General features: G+C 28.2%; 1 protein-coding gene across 2 annotated transcripts in view; it reads left to right on the top strand.

Moving 5' to 3' along the window:
• The window catches only part of LOC122503295 (phospholipase DDHD1-like), a 264,104-nt gene that overhangs the window by 204,195 nt on the left and 37,211 nt on the right, over window positions 1-22,698 (top strand). The window contains exons 8-9 of one of the 2 annotated variants that reach the window (XM_043613776.1): window positions 16,898-17,264; window positions 17,903-18,118. In XM_043613776.1, the coding sequence (XP_043469711.1) occupies window positions 16,898-17,264; window positions 17,903-18,087 (552 nt within the window). In that variant the 3' untranslated portion in view covers window positions 18,088-18,118. Of the gene's footprint in view, window positions 1-16,897; window positions 17,265-17,902; window positions 18,119-22,698 lie in introns of those variants that run through there. The other variant, XM_043613775.1, reaches the window with a different exon arrangement.

A 22,698-nucleotide genomic window follows, 5' to 3' on the forward strand; every position in this document is an offset into this window, starting at 1 on the left:
TGACAAATAAAATAGGTTAATTAATATTAAACAGTTTGGTTAAGTGAAATAAACTTTTTCTCTGAGTGATCCCATTTTATAAACTGTGGAATAGAATCATTTTTGAAATTTGTTAAGTGATTACTAATAACATTATGATATTTTACATTTAAATCAATATTACTCTTATGTTCCTTAGTGCAAATATGTTATTTATTTATTTATTTATTGAAAATAAGTCTCTAGGGCTTAAAGCCCTTCGAGGAACAATGTTAATTACAAAAGTAACTTAAACGTATAAAAAAACTACATAACAATAAAATAGAACCAAAAAATTTAACAGAATATGATAATAATACTGGAAAAAATGCACGCATAATCTAATAAAAGAAAAGCTCAAACAAAAATAAAATAAAGAAAAAGTAATATACTATGCTTAACTGAAAAAAATAACTACTATATTTTACTAGTAGGTAATATCAAAAAATTCTCCATTTCTTTTGAATAGAAAATTAAAGAACAGCTTTTTAAACGTAAATTGACTTTGTGCATCTCTAATATTGACAGGAAGTTTATTCCAAAGTCTTGCACCTCTTACAATAAAAGATTTTTGCATCTTACAAGTGCGATGAAAAGGAACTATTAAACAATTTTTTTTTTCTCGAAGCCTGGTATAATTATTTTTTTTTATTTATTTCGACTTAATTGTCGTAAAGTTATAAAAGTTTTACGCGAAATACCGGAAACTTGCTCCTTCCATGACAGATTGCAATCCATTACTAAACCAAGGTCCTTTACTGTCTCTTCAAAGAAAATAGGGGCGTTACAAACCAACAGAGGGGGAAGGATTAACAAGGATTGCCTATCCGAAACAGGCGAAGTAGAAAAAACCATAGCATGAGTCTTAGCCGAATTCAACGTCAATGCATTACTCTTTGCCCACTTGACAACATAATCAATATCAAATTGAACTTTTTGCAGTATTTCAGACAGAGAAGACAAAGGGCCAGACAAATATATTTTAAAATCGTCAGCGAATTTAAGAAATTTACAATATTTCATATCATTACCAAGATCAGTAATGAACACATTAAAAAGAAGAGAAGAAAGGGATGCTCCTTGAGGAACACCACATTCAAGTCTGTCCCAGTCTGAAAAATTACCATTCGCGTCACAAATTTTCTGGAAGCGTGAATTCATATAAGACCCAAACCACTTACACACAGATCTTGACATATTTAAGGACCCCAGCTTCTGTATTAGCAAGTCATGATCCACCGAAGGAAAGGCTTTAGAAAAATCAAAAAACACAGCAACTGTAACAAGCTTCTCGTCCAATGCAATTTTAATGTCAGTGGTAAACTTTAATGCTGATGTACATGTGCTATGCTTAGCATGGAAGCCAGATTGCAAGGGATCAAAAAGTTGATTTTCTGCTAAAAATGATGTTAATTGTTTACAAACTATCTTCTCCAGCGGCTTGGACAGGGCACAAACAATAGAAATTGGTCTAAAATCATTGGAAGTCTTTGGGTTATTTATCTTAGGAATAGGTCGAATGATTCCAGTTTGAAGGGAATAATTATAAATGTGAATAAGAACAGGAAGTATAATGGGAAGAGACATTTTAATCATTGAAACAGAAATAGAGTCAGGTCCCACTGCATTCGTTTTAACTTGATCTAGGCTATCCAAAATCGTCTTTGTGGGTTATACCAGAAAAGAAAAAATTATTTTCGTTAAAAGAATCAGAGGTAAAAGGTACAGAGACAGCGGTGGGGCGAGGAAGAGAAGTGAATTTTTGAGCAAATACATCCAGAAACTCGTGTGCTTGGAAACCAGGTGTAGATGTGCTTTTTTTAGCTGAAATTAAGTTCAATCTCCTAAGAACATGCCAAATATTTTGCGATTTACCTATATTCCTAATGGTATCAAAATTATATTTATTATAAGCATCTCTAATCCTGGTTTTAACCAAATTACGAATTGTTTTAAAATTAACCTGGTCAGAGAGTCGATTTGTTCGTCTTACTCTATTCCTAAGTTTGTTCCTCTCTTTAATAAGTGCCGTAATTTCGTTAGTCATCCATGGAGAGAATTTTTTTTTTTGTTTGATTGATAAAGAGGCGCAAAGGAATCAAATGACAAGGTCATAAAAGAGATCAACTTGTAGACTTTAACATTAATGTCGGGTTCGGAAAAAATTCCCCTCCAATCATGATTAGACAAATGCGAAAGAAAATCAGTCTCATTAACATTACGCAGATTACGAAAAAAATTAGGTAATTGATTCAATTCAGGTTTAGCGAAATCGAACTCAAACTCAATGTGCAGCAAATCATGATTGGATAAGAATACCACCGAATGTTGGCCATAGGAGAGTACCCTGTCCAAATCACTAACGAATATAGCGTCAATTCTGGTACTAGAGCCAAACAAGTGATGAGTTGAACCATGAGGGACCCACTTAAACCCGCCGAATAAGTCATTGATCTTAAATAATTAGTTATACTAGACGAAGCATTTAAATTACAATTAAAATCACCCAAAAGGATTACATTATTAAAATCTTGAACTACAGCAAAAATTTCATTTTCTAAATTATTACCAAAAGAAGCATTTGGAGGTTTATAAACAAGTCCAATTAAAATATTATCAAAAGGTGATTGAACTTTAATGAATAAATACTCAGTAGCCGGATACGGTCCCTCACTATTCATGGAAATTAGAGAGCAAGCAAGACCCTTTCGTATATATAAACCCACGCCACCTCCCCTACATCTCTCCCTGTCTCTGCGAAAAATACGTGACTGTCAAGAGATTATTAGTATAATTTTGGTTTAACCAAGTTTCTGAAACAGCAATAATGTTATATTTACTATTATTAAAAAAATCTTTAAATTCGATAAAATGAGCGGGCAAGGACTGAGCATTAACGTGACAAATCAACAAACTATCTATTTTAAATGATGTAATGGTCTTTTTGTTCGTCCTATGTAAAAGATGTTGTAAAGGATGGTTGGAATCAGGGGCGGCGCAGATAGTGTGGCATGTGTGAAGTACTCCACACTCGGGATTTGCCCGTATGTGGAATACCATTCCACACACTGAAACCCAGTTGCATAATTATGTTTTTCACAGTAGGGAAGACTAGGGCGAAAAGTTAAACTGACAAAACCGTTAAAATTCATTATCTTTCGAACGAAAATAGTTAGAGAATTGCAATTTTAATTATAGAAGGGTGTTATCACCCTAAATAAATGTCCGGACTTGTGTGCAATTCTGTTTATTTTTGTGGTGTCTATATTCAAAGTTTTTTTTCAACCTACTTTTGAAAATTTTTTCGAAAAAGAAAATATCAACTTTTAAGTATATTTTTTGAATTTATTTTCATCGCGATTTTTTTAGATCCTTATTTGGGTCCCCTGAAGAGATACCTGAAGGTATTTGCTAAATATCTTTAGTCAGATTTTTTATATTTGTTGTTAAAGCCAAAAATGTACCCTGGGGCGAAAAGTTAAATAATGGGTGGGGCGAAAAGTTAAATGTATTTTTACATGTTGTTAAAATTTTTTTTTTATTTTTCGTTTTTTTGAGTTTATTTGTTTAAAAATTATTTATTTGACACTGGGCAAGTACACTGTCAAAAAACAGAACCGTTCACGTGAAATAATCCAAAAATTTTTGTTTTTTTGAAATTTCAATTTTTTAATTTATGCAAAATTTAACTTTTTGTCCCAGTCTCCCCTACATTTTTTTGAAATTTACATATAAATGCCCTTTATTTTTTGTTTTATTTCTTTTTTATAGCATTTGTAAGTAGAAAAACTTCTTTGCCTCTATTTCGTCTATATTGTATTTGTATCCCATCTTTGAATCTTAAATCTCCCCTCTCCTTTTCAACACCTAACTTCACACTCGGGGAAAATTTACTACGCCGCCCCTGGTTGGAATAATAGTTCAAAAGTCTACCTGAATATGTATCTTTTCTGTACCAATTAGTAATAATATAATCTTTATTGTTTCTAAGCAGTTTTCTATATTGTGCCTATTGTTATTTGTAACCCTTCAGACAACTAGTTGTTAGACAGTTGAAAAAGTATAAATACTTTACAGAATAACTAGATTAATTCTAGAAAATATTAATCAACCTCGAAAAGGTGGATATTCGAATTAATGCTTCCAAAAACGACAAATGGATTTCCAGGGTGTCTAACCCCAGATAGCAAAGTGCGCGCATAGTGACGGACGCATGCTCACACGCGTGCTGATTAATCCGCACGGCGTGCGCTCATTTGAGCATTCAGATACGTCCTCTTATGCGACGCATATGCCACGCATGGTGTGAAAGTCGCACGCGTGACGGCAAAAAGCTTGTGCATAATGTGTGTGTCTTTATTCACCAAATAAAATTAGTATTTAAATTATACATTTGAAATTCTGTTTAATCAATAAAAATGCGTATTTTATACTGAAATTTAGCATATAATACTCCTAAAGTAAGAATTTATATTATTAATTTTAGAATCTAATCTTAAAGTTAAAAATATATACTATAAAAATATATTATTATCTTAAGAAAAACATATTCTAAACTGAAAACCATTTTTTGGTTAAAATTAGTGATTTCTTGCATATTACACTGGTCGACAAAATTAAGGTTTTTTCTTGCTACAAGAAAAAAAGAAAGTGATTCTTACAGGATTTTTGACGTAGATTACGAATCTGTAAGTAAAATCATCCCATCACGTCTCAATTTTGAGAAAAACTGGGTCAAAGTGATAAAAAATGGCATTTTTGGCACTTTTTGAAGCACAATAAAAAAGAACGCGACGTGATAAAAATCTCAAATATGGCTTAAATGAGAGCTCAAACCCTCAACTTTAACAACCAAAAGCAAAAATCCATGTAGAAAGAACTCAAAATTGTGAGGAACAACTTTTTACCAATTTTACCCTATATGATCGCTAAACTAATAGCTGTTTTATGCGCATGCGGTAAGAAGTTGTTCCCAACAATTTTGAGTCATTTCTACATGGTTTGTTGCTTTTGGATGTTAAAGTTAAAGGTTTGAGCTCTCATTTAAGCCACATTTGAACTTTTTATCACGTCGCGTTCTTTTTTTATAGAGGTTCAAAAAGTGCCAAAAGTGCCATTTTTAATCCTGTAAAAAAAAATCCTGTAAGAATCACTTTCGTTTATTCTTGTAGCAAAATTTTGTCGAACAGTGTTATCAAATAAGTATTTACTTACACCAAAGTGTAAGTAAATATTTATTTGATTTATTTATACACTGGACAAAGATTTTCTTTGGTCCCGAAGCAATTTTCCAAATTAATTAATTTTAAACTTTTCACTATTTTTATCAGGTTAATACATGTGATTTTTAAAGGACGAAGTTAGGTTTTCTTGTTTAATCGTTTTAAAACAACTTCAGTTTTAAAAATATCACATGTATTAACCTGATAAAAATAGTGAAAATTTTAAAGTTAATTAATTTGGAAAATAGCTTCGGGACCAAAGAAAATCTTTGTCCAGTGTGTGTATTTAGTGATAAAATAATTATTGCCCAATTTTCGTAATTTTTCATTTTTCTGGAAGAAAGTTATTTACATATAATGATAAATCGTCCAAGCGCCCGTCCTGTCGGAAGGACGTTCCGAAAAAAAGGCTTTTAAAAAAAGGCAATTTAACTTTTCTTTTCTGGCACTCCTTGGAATTAAAGTAGACGAAAAGACGAAAAAATACATATTTTTGACTTTTTAAAATAATAATATTAAACTATTTTTCAAAGCCTTCAAACTTGCTATGTTTGTAAACAGTGAAAAAAACATTTTTTCGTAAATTTAATGTAAAATCCCCGAAAATCAATATTTTTTGATCGGACAAGTCTCCTTCTCTTCAAAAACGTTCAAAGAATGAAACCTAATTGTTCAATTAAAAAAAATTCATTTTTAATATTGTTCAGTATATCTGAGTAATACTCAGGCGCGAGTCCCTTCGAAATTGCTCTATAAAATTAATATGGAAGCAGATAAATATAAAACTAAATATATCGTTGGAAAGGTAATGAAACAAGCTTTCAAATGATGTAAATATCGAGTCTTTAAATTTATAAACCTGGGCTAGGTAGTCTCTTAAATAAAGCGAAAAGCGTCCTGCCGGCAGGACCGGGCTTCGTCATTCAGCGACTAAAAATTATGTGAATTTTTGGAACATGTAACTTCTTCAAACTACCCAGCCCTTAGTTTTGAACTTACAAGCTCGATATTTATATGCGTTGAAAGATTGTTTCATTACCTTTCCAATGATATATATCATTTTTTATTTATCTGAATTCATGTTAGTTTTCTTTAGTGATTTCGGAGGGACTCACCTGAGTCTTTTTCGTCCTGCCGGAAGGACGTTGGACGATCTATCAATAAAAATCGTGAAAATAAGCAAAGTGCCAATTTTAATTGCTTATTCTTTTACATTTAGGAAGAAAAAAGGAAGAAAGTGATAAGAAAAACTAAAAGTTAATCACAGGTACAGTGGAACCTCGATTATCCGAACTAACCTAGGCAAGGACGGGTTCGGATAATCGAAAGTTCGGATAATAGAGATTTTAATTTTTTTAATATAATTAAAGTAAAAAATCGACAGTTGAATTATATATATTTCATTTAATCCACTTTTTTAAATATACATAAGTATATATACGTAAATATATATTAATTCATAATAATATATTAATAAAACATAGAATTCAGAATTTTTTAAGATTTTTCTGGCATAAATTTCGTTATTTTCCTTTGAAAGATTCGGGAGGCCAAAAAAAGTTCGGATAATAGAAGTTCGGATAAAATGATTTTCGGTTCGGATAATAGAGGGTTCGGATAACAGAGGTTCTGATAATCGAGGTCCCACTGTACTTTATATTTGATAAAGTTTTATTCAATTTAATAATTTCTGTTCCTCGCATTAGGGAATGAAATTTACGAAATTAGGTTATTTGTCAATTGAACATTAAAATCATTTTTTATTTAATAGTTTCTAACAATTTATAATAATAAATTAATTAATCTTAATTAATTCCAATATTTTTTTTACATTTTCATAGTAAATTATGTGTTTTATTTAATATTTTGTAATGAAAAAGGGACAGTTTTTACGACCTTATATACTTTAGATGCTTATTTTACAATAAGTACTCAAAATATTTAAAAAATTATTTTTGTTCAGTAATCCTAATACCTTTAAAATCATTCCTGCAAAATATTATAATTTTTATAAAATAGTCGGCAACGACTTTCGTCAAAATATAATGGAATGACTCCCTAATATTTTCTGTTAGTGGAGGAATATATCTCATGATTGAAGGAAGGTAAAAATGGTAACTTTTGACAAAAAACTTTGTCAAAAATTAAAATTTCAATTTCCTTAAAAACCCGTTATCTAATCAATATATTACCCTACTTACAGGAATTTTGCGTATTTTGATTTTAGAAAGATATCTTAACCTCCTTAAAAGCAATTTTTTGGAAAGGGGATCGAAGAACGGGACTGATTTTTAATTTTTTTTTCGAAAATATTATATCTTACTTATTTAATAGTGTTCTTTCAGATACCAAAGAGTTCAAATAAAAACATTTATTTATTTATTTGAAAAAAAGTTAATAAACAAAACATACGTTTTCTGGTCGTTTCGACCCATGTAACCCCTTAAACAAATTGATATTAGAATTCTCTTTTTTCATTTCTGACACCAGTTTTTAAGGACCAAAGTCTAGAGTATTTGTAATTTAAAAATAAATATAGTTTTAAATATTAATTATTTGTAAATAAAATTAAATGCACGATGCCTTCCTACGCGTGCTTTGACACACATGCAATGAGCAGCAATATTGCAGGCACTGTGCGTGCACTATTTTAGCCATCACGTATGCATGTATGTCAGTATGTATGTCATGTATGTATGTATGTATGTATGTCAGGGAATGGCAGAAAATTTCATTGAAAGTCAGGGAAATTTCTAAAAATTGCTACATAAATTAAAATATTTTGTGAATAAAAACTTTTTTAATTTAACAAAACTTAGAAGATTTTTATTATCGTTTTGTTTCTATCATTAGATATTAATTTATTGTTAAATATGTCAACTACCATATTTTTGTCGCAAGAAAGCAAAAATAAAATTAGTAAAAAGTCAGGGAAGAAGTCATGGAAAAGTCAGGGAATTTTTTTCTCAAACTGTTATAATAAATGTAATTACTTTTATTAATTAATTTTTCACCCTTGCTCTCACTCGGCTGCGATTTTTACTTATCGATCCATAATTTTTTTCGAAAAATTTTAATTAAAAAAGGATTGTTTTTGACATAATCAAGATTAAATAGGTTAATTCACATCGTGCGTTCGTTTTTGCTTCCTCATGAGGAAGCTTTGCATTCGTTACGATTTTCAATTTTTCAAAAGAAGGTTATATGGACTCATTTTCATCTAGAACATATGGGGCAAAATTTCTCAAGTGTACCAATGTCAAAATTGCAAGTTGTTGTATCGGGCTAATATTTTCACAGTATTTAGTACTATGTATGAGTACTTCAACCACCAAGTATTATGAAATTTTATAACAAATTGTAGAGGGGGGAGGGGGTTGAAGATTTTGGATAAGTATGAACAGTGAGTTTTCTAAAAAATCGTAGCTTCTATATAATAAAGCAAAAAAAATTTTGACCTATATGTTTTTGGTAGGTTTTTTCACGCTCTTTCAAATGGTGAAAATTTTTTTTAAAAATTTTCAAAATTTAACCCTTTTTTTGAAAATTAAAAATTTTTTTGATTTTTTTTTCAAGAAGGACCCTTTTTTTTCTTTTTTTTTGTACCAAAAGAAAACTTAAGATGTGTACTTTCAATAACTAAAACGAAAAAAATGACGTTTTTTTTGTTTTCGAATTATTAATTAATTAATTATTAAAAATTAATAAAAATTGAAATATTTTGCAACAAAATAAAGTTAACGCAATTCTGAAGTTACTACTGTAAAGCACTACAAAATCCGCATCCAACGAGTCCAATATGAAATATTTTGGATAAATTGACGTTTTTTAAATAAATATTTATAAAAATTAATTAACAAATGAATATCATTTATAAAAATAAAGATAAAGTGTTAGTTTTTTTTACACAAATGTTTATACAATTCTACTTTAAAAAAAATGTATTCCAGTTATTTGCAACAATTGTTTAAATAAAATATTCATCACCTTACACGGAAAGAAAAGGTCTGGAAGAGATATCCATAAAAATATTGTTGAGCAGAATATTGGTGTGTTATCCAATTCAATGGAAGAGACAACTTTCAGAATGGAAGCACATTCCATATTCAATGGATGAGGGAGCCATATTATATTGTTGAATCAAATATAGATGTGACATCCATAGGCATGGTTGGGCTTACAATTCATGCTATGGATTTTCACATATGGCTGCCTCATCCATATAAACTTTGGTTGGAAGATCCATAGTTAGTTCAAAATTTCGATACATGTTGCGCGCAATTCATTATCATGGCATCCATTTAAAAATGGTCGTCTCAATTTGTCCGTCGCGTCGGTTTCCTGTCACGTCTATATAATCGCGTTGTGAGTTTATTGTGTATAAATAGTGTTATAATTGTTCATTATTTATTATCGTTATTGTCTATTAGTGTTTATGTAAATTCATTTTCATAAAATATGTGTAGAGTATATAAGGAATATTATATGCTCAAATATTGTAGTTGTGTGTATAGTGTAGTGGATAGCGTTAGTGTTTGGTATGCGTTAGGTCTACCCAGTAAAAAAAAACTAATTCAAATGAATTGAAACGAATTAACATTTTTGGTAGGCTCCAATTCGTATTTGTCACAAAGCGGGATTCACTCAAGCTCTTTGTATATTCAATTGAATTTAATTCAATATGTACCAATTTGTCCAAACGAATTCGCATTCGAAAGAAATGGCCAAGGAATGCATTGAATTCGTGCTAACGAATTGAAAAAAATTAAAGGCTCAAAACTTGTCCAGTGAATTGGTACGGATAGAAGGTTCGGAAGTTCAATACAGTTTCACGAATTCAGGAAAATTGCATCATGGCTCCAATTCGTATTTGTCACAAAGCGGGATTCACGAAAGCTCTTTGTGAATTCTTTTTAATTCATTTCAATTAGTTTTCGTTTACTGGGTAGGGTTCGTGTCCTCCCTCCATCGGTTGATAATTTATTTCGTTAATATGCGGTTATTCAATAAGTGGTGTGTATTAATTAACAAAAATGTGTATAAAATATCTCAAGTGACATTGAATTTAATTAATTGAGTGATTTCAATTTTTTGTTTCCCATTTCCATTACTATGGATCACCCAACCATAGGTCTTTTGCTGCTCCAACAATATACAGCCAGCCATAGAATATGGATGAAGCAACCTTAACTATGGATATCCCGTATTTTTCAATATAATATGGCTGTGATATCCATGTATCTGGATATGTCAACTATTCCTTTTTCTCCGTGTATGCGTGTGTTGCGCTGCATAACTATCTTCCCGGCTTAATATTATTTTACATTTTTTATAGAATATTTTTTTATTTTTTACATTTTTGATGTAAGAAAAGATTATTTCTTTTTTATATCAATAATTTTTTATTATTTTAATATTATTTATTATTATTAAATTATTTTGTAATTAATTTATTAGGAATTACGTAAAAATTTCTTGTTGATATTAAAATAATAAAAAATTATTAATGTAAAAAAGAAACCATCTTTTCTTACATTAAAAATGTAAAAAATATTCTATAAAAAATGTGAAATAATATTAAGCCGGGAAGATAGTTATGCAGCGCAACACACGCATAAGGTGATGAATATATTATTTAAACAATTGTTGCAAATAACTGGAATACATTTTTTTAAAAGTAGAATTGTATAAACATTTGTGTAAAAAAAACTAACACTTTATCTTTATTTTTATAAATGATATTCATTTGTTAATTAATTTTTATAAATATTTATTTAAAAAACGTCAATTTATCCAAAATATTTCATATTGGACTCGTTGGATGCGGATTTTGTAGTGCTTTACAGTAGTAACTTCAGAATTGCGTTAACTTTATTTTGTTGCAAAATATTTCAATTTTTATTAATTTTTAATAATTAATTAATTAATAATTCGAAAACAAAAAAAACGTCATTTTTTTCGTTTTAGTTATTGAAAGTACACATCTTAAGCTTTCTTTTGGTACAAAAAAAAAGAAAAAAAAAGAGTCCTTCTTGAAAAAAAAATCAAAAAAATTTTTAATTTTCAAAAAAAGGGTTAAATTTTGAAAATTTTTAAAAAAAATTTTCACCATTTGAAAGAGCGTGAAAAAACCTACCAAAAACATATAGGTCAAAATTTTTTTTGCTTTATTATATAGAAGCTACGATTTTTTAGAAAACTCACTGTTCATACTTATCCAAAATCTTCAACCCCCTCCCCCCTCTACAATTTGTTATAAAATTTCATAATACTTGGTGGTTGAAGTACTCATACATAGTACTAAATACTGTGAAAATATTAGCCCGATACAACAACTTGCAATTTTGACATTGTTACACTTGAGAAATTTTGCCCCGTATATTCAATTATGAGCAAATGTCCAGATGTATGTGTGTGTGTGCATATGTCACAAAAATTGTGTACAAATTATATCAGACAAATTTTGATGGATTGTCCTGAAATTTTTCAGGTTTATTGCAGTCATTAATACCTAAAATCTGACACAAGGATTTTCAAAAATATCTACAAAATATTTTTTATACAATTTTTTAAAAATTTTAGAAAAAATTTTTTTTGTATTTTTTGAAATAATTTTTTTATTTGTTAATATTTTCATTAATTATTCTCAAAATTACATTCCTGACAAGAAAACGAATCGATTGATGTATACAAAGTATATATTTTATCGAAATTTATAAAAGTAATAAATATTTTTCTTCTTCACAAAAAATTCAAATTTTGTATTTTTTTCATAATTTATTTATTGTTAATATTAATATTTTGAAATGATTATTCTATCATAAAAAAAGAAGCAATTGGCATATGAAAGTGTAAATTTTACCAAATATTTATGTATTGAGGAAGCTAAATGGTCATGAAATGAACAACTTGTTTTAGAAAGGGCTTATTGTCTAGAACCACTAGACATAATAAGGAGAGTAGCTACATAGAATTGCGTTTTTTAGTAAGGGGTAGTGTTGCCGCAAGACGAGATTATTTTCAATCTCGTCTCGTCTTGAAATGTCAAGACCAACAAAGAGTCTTGTCTCGAAAATGTCTCGTCTTGAGACATAGAATCTCGTCTCGTCTTGAAGTCTTGATATTTTTTCAATTAATAAGGCTACTACAGGTTCGGAAAACAGGAAATTCAATAAAAAATAAGGAAAACTAAAATTATTCTAGGAAATCAGAGAATTTTATCAAAAATACTGGAATAAGTATTAACTTCCTAGAATTGAAGAAAAAGTTTTAATTGTTTGTGTTCAGCAACCTTTGAAGATATTAAAAACATTTAATTATTTTTTAATTTTCCGCATGTTCTGCTTATTAACTTTAAAATCAACCACAAATATTAATGCTAAACTTTAAATTTTTTCCATTTCTGACAATAAAATTGATCTTTACAGAATCTGAAATTGAATTTATTTTAAATAATTTAAATCATGAAAAAGTTTCCTAAAATTGTTATTTATAAAATATTCAGAGAATAATTTTACTTAAAAATTGAAAAATAATTGGATTTTAGAATAGTTGAATTTACATTCAATTTGTATAAATCATATGGAATTTCATATGGAATTTCAAATTTATCTTTAGACTTTGCTATATGATCAATAATTTAAAAACTATTTTCTTCCTTTAAATTATAAAGACTTATATGGTAGATTGAAAAATTGCGAAAAAAGTTAAGTGTTAAAACATTTTATTTTTTTCCATGTATAAAGATTTTAAATTGATGAAAATATATATATTTATTTATATTTCACATTAAGGGGGAGTGACACCTTTGACCCGAAAAAAAATTGATTTTATTTTTTTTGCTTAAACGATACTTTATGAGGTGTAGAATAGAAATTATATCATGAGAAGTAATTTCGAAGTTATTTTATGTGAAAAAATCGAAATCTGCACTGAAAAAAAAAATTTATTTGGTTATAATCCAATAAATGTGTATTTGAACCAAATACATATTTATTTGACCTAAATATTTTATTTTATCGCATCAAATAACTATTTATTTGAATCAAATACAAATTATTCAAATCAAATAAATGGAATATTTCAAGCTAGTAAATAATTATTTGAATCAATTATAAAAATTATTTCATTCTATATTTAATACAAAAATTTTTTTTTAAGTATTTAGTTTTTTTTTAATTTATTAATTTATTAAAAGTTGTGAGTTAATAAAGAGTGTAAAAAGAAGTGAAGTTGTTTTCTTTGGATTATTCCTTATTTATTCCTGAGGAAAACAGCCGCCGAGAAGCCAGTGAAAGAAAGATTGAGAAACATCGCTGGGTGAGTCAGTATCGTGCCAGTATTGTACCAGTCGTGTCTCGTCGTTGGCATTTCTGCTTGCCAATTTGTTCAGGCAGAATTTCCTCTGACGATTGAGAGCGTCTCAGAGGTGTTGTTGTTTGTCGGGTTGTTGTTAAAGAGTCGAGTAGTTTATTAATTGAGCTTCAAAATTAATTGGCGCCTGACGGCGAAATTTATTAACTTAAATTTCATATTATTATTTTTGTTGAAGGCGTCGGATTTTGCCTGACGTTTAGCAGAAACTTTGAACTAGAATTAAAATAGTTTAAAATTATACGTCACAATGTTTTCACATTACATAAGTTTAAATGCGTTTTTCTCGAAATGACATTTTTCAAAACGGTGGGCTGTCTAGCCAGAACAGTTTTGATCGGATTGACTTCGGCCAAAGTTTTTTTTGTTTGTCATTTACTAATGCTTTCGAGTACGTAGCGGATTTTTTTTTTTGGTTTGTTTTTTTTGGCAATAAATATTTTGAAAAAATTTCGCTCTAAAAATCGACTTTTTTCATCAAACAGCTGCCAAATACACAAAAATTAATATTTTTAAAATATCCTACGTACTCGAAAGCTAAATCTATCACAGATTCAGAAAAACTTTGAATTTTGGTTTTTGATTAAACGGTCTAACCAGAATATTGCCCACCGATTTACCCTGCATAGAAACAAGACCAACTTTGGCGCCCTCTGTAGGCAACAAATTGAAACTTTTTTTAAGTATAAATATATTTTCGTAAACTTAAAAAGTTAATAAATAAATTCCTCGAAACCAAATTTTGTTTACTTTATTCCTGTGTCTTAAATAAATTCATGAAAAACAGGTTCAAAAGGCACCTCAAAGATGTCTATCCCCCTTAAACTAAAATTTTAGATTTATAACTAAAATTCACAGCGTAATTTCATAAAATATAGATGTACTATTTTACTATATTTTATGGTATAATAACTTATTCAATTTTTAGTTTTTCGTATTTTTCTAATCCGACACTGTATTTAACAATAGTTTTCGAGTCTTGAATCTTGTCTTGGTCTTGACAGTTATTGTTTTCAAGTTCATCTTGGTCTTGGTCTTGACGATGATTGTCTCGTCTCGAAAATCTCGAGTCTTGCGGCATCACTAGTAAGGGGCCGTCCATAAACCACGAAGCCCCATGTTTTGGGAATTTTTACCCCCCTCCCCCATGTAGTACACGGAGAAAATTGGAAAAATGATTTATGCAGTCAGTGTAGTACTCCTTTATAGAATAATATGTGCCAGGTACACACTATAGTATTAGAAGTTTCATAGCTGAACACTTTGGGACTCAACACAAGTAGTGTTCTAAGTCGGTTATATTACCCAGAGAATATTACCGAGAATATAACCGACGATTAAATTCTCTGAGAATTTAAGAGAATGTGACATAACCTCACTTTTGTCATTACACTGTGGTAAATTCGATTGTCCGACGTTGTGTTTTTATTTAGTAATTGTTATTTTGTTTATTAAAGTGGCTATATATATTTAAAGATTTAAAAAATGACAAAACCAAAGAGTGTAAAATAGAAATATTTTAAAACCAATGAATACAAAAACAATTAAATTCTTCTGTAAATTTTGTAAACAAGAATATGCCACAAATGCTATATATATTAAAGGTACTTCCCAGTAAAAAAAAAGTATTCAGAATAGAGAAAAAGTATTGGTGGAGACGTTCGGTGAATGCGTTTTCGCGACAAAACCGTATTGGTGGGTTACGGTAAATACATTTTGCTTACCCTGAATACATTTTTTTTAAACTTTCGATTTAAAGATTCCTAAGCAAAGTTAAGAATATTTATAAAGAGCGTAAGTGACCTGAAGTATAAAAATGACGATTGCGAGAAGGAAATAAAAAATTTTGAGAAAAAACGAAAAATTAAATGTGGCAAACCTTTAACGTATGATGGTGAAAAAAAACGATACCGACAGAAACTTGAGAAATCCAAGTAAATGTATGTGAAACAGTAAGTTCCACCGGTAACGTCAAAGTTCCTTTTAATCATCATACGTTGTAGGCACAGAAAAGCATATGGTAATTGAACAACATTTGACAATGTGTTTGTCACATTTAATTTTTCGTTTTTTCTCAAAGTTTCTTATTTCCTTCTCGCAATAGTCATTTTTATACTTCAGGTCACTTACGCTCTTTATAAATATTCTCAACTTTGCTTAGGAATCTTTAAATCGAAAGTTTAAAAAAAAGTATTCACGGTGAGCAAAATGTATTCACCGTAACCCACCAATACGGTTTTTACGCGAAAACGCATTCACCGAACGTCACCACCAATACTTTTTCTCTATTCTGAATACTTTTTTTTACTGGGTTGCACAGCTCTACTGACTGCAGGTTGTCATGGTAATACATAAGAGTAAGAGAGTCAGAAAATTCAAATTAAATGGTTTTTCTCTCTTACTCTCGCAGCAGAGCTGACAGAGAGCCTTTATTCACAAATAATTTCAAAATATTTATTTAAAAAATGTTTAAATTCATTGTATATAATGTTAAATATAATCCTTATTCTTTATTTATATATATATATATATATGTCTATATTCAAAAGTATCTAAACTTTTATTCGTACTAAGTTACGCATATTTTATAAACGTAAATGACATTAAATTTATAAGTTAAAAAATATGTGGTTTTACTTTTTTTTATTTACATATATAACTTAAAGAATTCTTTTAGATAAAAGTAATCATCGCAATTGTGCTGAAATATATGTATTTATATTAATAAAAATAATAAATATACATTATTTAAATAAATAAACTTAAATTCTCTTTCTCTTAAAAAAATTAAATTACCGTAATTTCCTTAGGGAAATTACCCCAACTTAAATTCTCGAGAATTTAAGAACACTAATTCTAATAGAGATTTATTATTCGCAAAAAGTTTTCAGTTTTCTGCCAGCATGGGCCTGGGGACTGCACCTTTAAAGAATATGACAAAAACAAAAACATCGATTCTCAACATCGATTCTTTAAAAACATCGAATTTGAAACATCGATGTAAAAACCATCGATATCGAAGAGGAAACATTCGATGTTTTCGAATCTCTAACTCAAACTTCAAAAAGGCATAACTTCCTTAAAAATAGTTTTTATGAAAAATAAAAAAATACTTGTCTCTTTATTTTTCATATAGAATAACATATTTTGTTAGCAGGTAAATATATGATTTGAAGTTGGTCGGTCTGCATGATTTAAAATGGATTCAGCCCCTTGTTAATTTTTAAGAATAACTTGAATATTTTCAAAATTTACTAAATGTATAATAAAACTTTCGTTTGCAGATTGAAAACCTTTTTTGCCTCGGTTCTCCTTTGTCAGTATTTTTAGCTCTACGAACACGTGCACCATCAAATAGATTAGAAGTAATGCCTGAAAAATTGTGTAAAAGATTTTATAATATATTTCATTGGTCTGATCCAGTAGCATATCGAATGGAACCCTTATTAGAGAAGGCGTACAGTAAAATTGAACCAGTTTTGATCCCATCATATGGTGGTCAGCAACTATTCAACAATCAACAACAGTCGGAAGAACAAGAACCAGATGTTCCAGAAATGGAAGATGAAAGACCGAACGTAGACTTTGTACATGAACAAATGCAGCAAGTCCCCACTGAAGCAGATGATAAACAAAATATATCACTTCAAGGTAAAATGCAATTAAATGTTAGAAACAATTTGCACGCTTATTCTTAAAAAACGGGCAAGGATTTCAAAAACCAACCCGCTTGTAGCTTTTGTCAACAAAATATAATATATATATATATATATATATATATATATATATATATATATATCTACCTATATTACAAAAAGATATCGCCGCCGCCGCTGTTTCAAGATTCTGTAAGGGCGCCCTATCCCAAAGGGGCCGTCAAAATTTATGTCAAAATTGACCTATTTTTTGACCTATAGGTCGAAAAGAGGATAAATAACGGCCTCACATTACGTTAAAATATATGTCAAAATTGACCTATTTTTGACCAATAGGTCGAAAAGAGGATAAATAACGGCCTCACATTACGTTAAAATATATGTCTAATTTGACCTATTTCTTGACCTGTAGGTCAAAAAAGGATAAATAACGGCCTCATATTACATTAAAATCTATGTCTAATTTGACCTATTTTTTTACCTATAGGTTAAAAAGTGGTCTCCATGTGGGCCCCTTACATTACGTCAAAATCCATGTTTAATTTTACCTATTTTTTGAGCTACGGGTTTTAAAAGGGGCCTTAATGTGGGCCATTACATTACGTCAAAATTTGACCTGTGTTTTACCTACAGGTCAGAGCTTGCCCCCTCAAATAGGAGCGCCAAATAGGACGTCAAAGCCTATGCCAAAGACAAATTTTTTACTCGAAGGCTGTTACAAAAATTTTGTTACTACAAAATTGATGACAAAAAAATGCGATCTTATGACATTAGCCAATCTGAAATTTTTAATTATCATATGTAATAAAAATGATTAGAAATCTTTTTAAATTTGGTTTTTAGCCAAATTCTTTAAAAGTCAAGTAAAGTTTGAAATTTAATTAAAAATTTATTTTAAAATTCAAAAATTGTAAGTGCATACACATAAGTACATTTATTTATTTTAAAATTGAGTTTTAATGAATTATTTATTATGTAAATATATTATACAATTAATTAAAAATTTAAGTTACATTTTTTTAAATATTTAAAATGATAATTTTTAATTTTTGAAAATTAGTTCCCCCCCTAAAAGTAATTTATCTAATGACATATTTTGTTCATTGGGAAGACTTTGGATATCTGAATTTTTGTTTATCTTCAAAAAAATACTTCCTGCATCTGAAAAATATGAAGTTGAAAAATATAAAGTTTAATAAGATATAAAGATATCACCGCCGCGAAAAAAAATTATTTTAAAAAACATTTTTTAAATATTTTATCACTTTCTTTAAGCAGTCCAACAATTTTTAATTTTTGTCCTTGATTAAAATTTGGTTCTTCTGTATCATTGGAAATTAAAACTATTAATTTTAATTCTCCATTTGTAAATGTTCCAAAATATTGATTCGATTTCAATTTGTTAATAATTGTAAATTCGTCTCTTAGGTATCCCTCAATTTCGACCCACTTATCCAAATTTTGTAGAATTTGTAATTTTTCAAAATTAATTTTGACTATTGTTTTATTGCTTTCAAAACTTTTAAATTCTCCTAAATCTGTTAATTTTGTAAAACTTTTAAGCAAAAATTCATATCCCATTGATCCTTGATTGAATGGTGATGGTGATTTCACAGTTAAATTTTGTAGAAGTATTTTCTGTAGTCAAAAAATCCGATTATTAAAAAATAATGTAATTAGTGTTAGACCTCGGATCGTTTTTAAGTCACAAAAAATCAATTATTTTCAATAAAATATTACAAAATTTAATTTTTATGAAGTCGCAGATTTTGAAAAAAAATTGAAGAAAGTTGTTCTTTCTATTAACTATCCGAGGCCTGAGTATAACTAAATTTGGATATAATTTTTTGTACTCTATTGGGTTCTATCATTGCTCGAAAATGTGTGGCGTTAGTGCCCCAAGAATTACAGGTTATTGTAGCACCATCATTATTGTTTATTAAAAATTTAAATAAAATATAATCTTTAGAAGCGTTTATTTCAGAAGTTTTTAATTTTTGTACTTGCTCGACGTAACAAACAACGGATCTGTAATTAATGTAAATAGCATCCTTAAATAATAATTATTTTAACCATTTATTTACTTTTAATTAAAAGTAAACAAAATTTAGGTTAATTAGATTTAGTCAAAGAGAAAATGAGGAAATTGTAAACAACTAATATTTTAAGTAATTTTTTTCACTAACCAAAAAAATCAAAAAGAAAATATATTTACATTAATTTATGGTTAAAAGGAAAAGAAATTTGGAAACCAAATTCCAAATTTACTAACCAAAGAATTGTTGGTTCTATGATTTAACCAACTATGATTTATTTAACCAATAAATTTAAAAAGAAAGTAAATTTACATTAAATAGAGGTTAAAAGGAAAAGAAAGAAAAATTATGTTAATTAGACTTAGTCAAAGAGAAAATAAATAAATAAACTGTAAATTAAATTAATTCATTCAACTAAAAAAATCAAAAAGAAAGTAAATTTACATTAGTTAGATGTAAAAATGAAAAGGAAGAAATTTTTTTTCACTAACAAAAAAAATCAAAAAGACAATAAAATTGCATTAATTAAATTTGAACAAATTAAGAAAAATTTGAAATTGAAATTCTATTTTACTGTAAATTAAATTAATTTACCAAAAACATCAAAAAGAATGTAAATTTACATTAATTGGATTTAAAAACGGAAAGGTAGAAAATTCACTAACCAAAAAAATCAAAAAGAAAATAAATTTACAGTAATTAGAGGTTAAAAGAAAAAAATTTAGTCAAAGAGAAAATAAATCCATAAATGTTTGTCTAAGAAAAATTTGTTCAAAAAATCCAGTTTTCTTATTGAAATTTTATTTTACCGTAAATTAAATTAAGGAATTTGGAAACCAAAGACTAACCAAAGAATTGTTGGTTCTATGATTTATTATTTTTATGTTATCAAGTAGAATGAAATATTCTATTATTATAATATAATTTTAGGATTATAACTAAAATATTACTTACGTAAATTTATCCTTTATTTTAATATTATTTTCTAAAAATTCGCTGGTTGTAAACGGTAGATCAATATTTAATTTAATTTTCTTATTTTCTGACGATGATTTGTTGGATTGAGAATTTTTTCTTTTATTTTTCTCTATATTATCCATTTTTAAAATTTATTAATATAATTTAAAATTTAATTATAAGTTTATTATAAGTACTAATAATTTTGAAGTTCTTATTGTGAAAAAAAGGGTTAATAACATTAAATTTTGTAAAACTGACGTCATTTATTTTGACAACTTCACGTCATTTATTTTGACAACTTCATGTTATATATTTGATATGACTTACATAAATTTCCGTATTTCTCTGTAAATTAAATATGAACCTAAACGCAAGAAATTAATCAAGTTTGAAATTCAAAAATATGATACAAATAATTACATATAAATAAAATAAATAAAAATAAATATGATAAAGGATAATTAAAAAATTGAATCTAATAAAAATTAAAAAACAATTTCGAACAAATATTTCAAGAAACAATATAAATGAATATAATTAGGAATAATGAAAGAATAAAAAATGTTGTGTCTACAAAGAATATGAAAACAATTAATATTATCGGAAAAATATTTCAAAAATCACAGTTTTTTAATTCATAATCAAATGATGCCAGTATTATTGGAAGGTTTACGTTTTAAACATAAAAATATTTGAAAAGAAAATTACGTGAGTAAACAATAACCACTATACATTAATTTGTACTTATATTATTCAAAATTTAAATTTATGAATTATTTTTTCTTTTTATATTAATTTTTTACACTATTAAAATTAATTAAAAATTTAAGTTTAAGCAAAGTTTATTTAGGAAAAATGAATTTCGAAAATTCTAATATTAAAATTATCGGCGATGGGAACTGTTTATTTAGATCTTTTTCGTATTTTTTGTATAATGACCAAGAAATGCATAGGAGAGTACGATTAAATATTGTCTCATATATTTTAAATAATTGGAATTTTTATGAACCATTTATAGTAGGGGATAATTCATATAGTGAAATTTTAATTGATCAAAATTCTTATAAATTATACATGTCCAGAAATGGTAAATACGGGGGGGAAGTTGAAATTCAAGCGTTTGTAAATAAATTTAAAAATTATGTAGAAGTTCATCATCAGATATTTAATAATAAATCAGTTTTTGGACACAATAATAGTGAACGCAAACTTATTCTTTTATTATCGGGAAGCATTGATAGTGGACATTATGATATAATTAATTGTATAATAATTCTTTTTCCAAATTTTGTGAACAAAATTATAATAAGTTATATTACGAAAAAAATAAGGAATTATTGAAATTAAAAAGAGAAAAAAATATTTCAAATGATTTATGTTCGGAGCGTAAAAGAGAAATTACAGTCGGGTCCCCATACTGTTAGATTCCAAACTGTTATGTCCTCAGTAGTGTTATGTTTTTGCATAACCTCCAAATTCAGAAGTGTTAGGTGACGTCACGTTACGTCACTAATTTTCAGGGCCGTATTCTTAAGACAGAGGAAAAGGGTGCATATACTTCTAGGCCAAACTTGAGGTGTATATATTTACGTTCCTGAAAGGTGCACAGTAAGCATAATTTGAACACATAACAGAGCTGAGTCTGGAGAAGTGGGAAATTTTTGAAAATGTAACAGTATGGGGACCCGACTGTAATAGGGTTAGTAATATGAGTAAAGAAAGAGCAGAGAAAAAGAGAAAAGGAGACTTAGTTGCAAATTTTAGTATTAATCGTTTAGAGAAAAAGCACAAAAATGATTTAGCTGAAAACATGGCTATGGATCGTTTAAACAAAAAACGGAAAACAGACTTAGTTCAGAATATGAAGTCAAAACGTTTAGACAGAAAAAGAAAAGGAGATGTAATCGAGAATATGGATGCAGAACGTTTGGAAAAGAAAAGAAAAACACATTTGGTTGATAACATGGACATAAAACGTTTGGACAGGAAAAGACAGACCGATTTAGTAAGTAATATGGGAGAAGAACGTTTAGACAAAAAAAGAGCAAAAGATAAAGCAAATTTAATGTCAGGTGAAAGATTAAACAAAAGGAGAAAAAGGCAATTAATTTCTAAAATTTGTAAAAGTAATGTTAATTATTCTGATTTTGGAGAAATGGATTATAAATGTATTCATTGTGGAGCTATGTATTGGTCTATAGAATTTTCAAAAAAAAGTTGTTGTCATGGTGGAAAAGTAGAAATTTCTCCATTAAACGATTACGATAAAAATTTAAAAATTCTTTTGTATGACAAAAAATTTAAAGAATTAATTCGATATTATAATTCTTCTTTTTCTTTTGCAACTTTCAATGCTAATACTGTAAATTATTCTCAAAAAGGTGTGTATAACTTAAAAATCCAAGGTCACGTTTATCATTCCACGCCTAATAA

The sequence above is a fragment of the Leptopilina heterotoma genome, unplaced genomic scaffold (assembly GCF_015476425.1).
Source record: "Leptopilina heterotoma isolate Lh14 unplaced genomic scaffold, ASM1547642v1 Lhet_256, whole genome shotgun sequence".
NCBI lineage: Eukaryota > Metazoa > Arthropoda > Insecta > Hymenoptera > Figitidae > Leptopilina > Leptopilina heterotoma.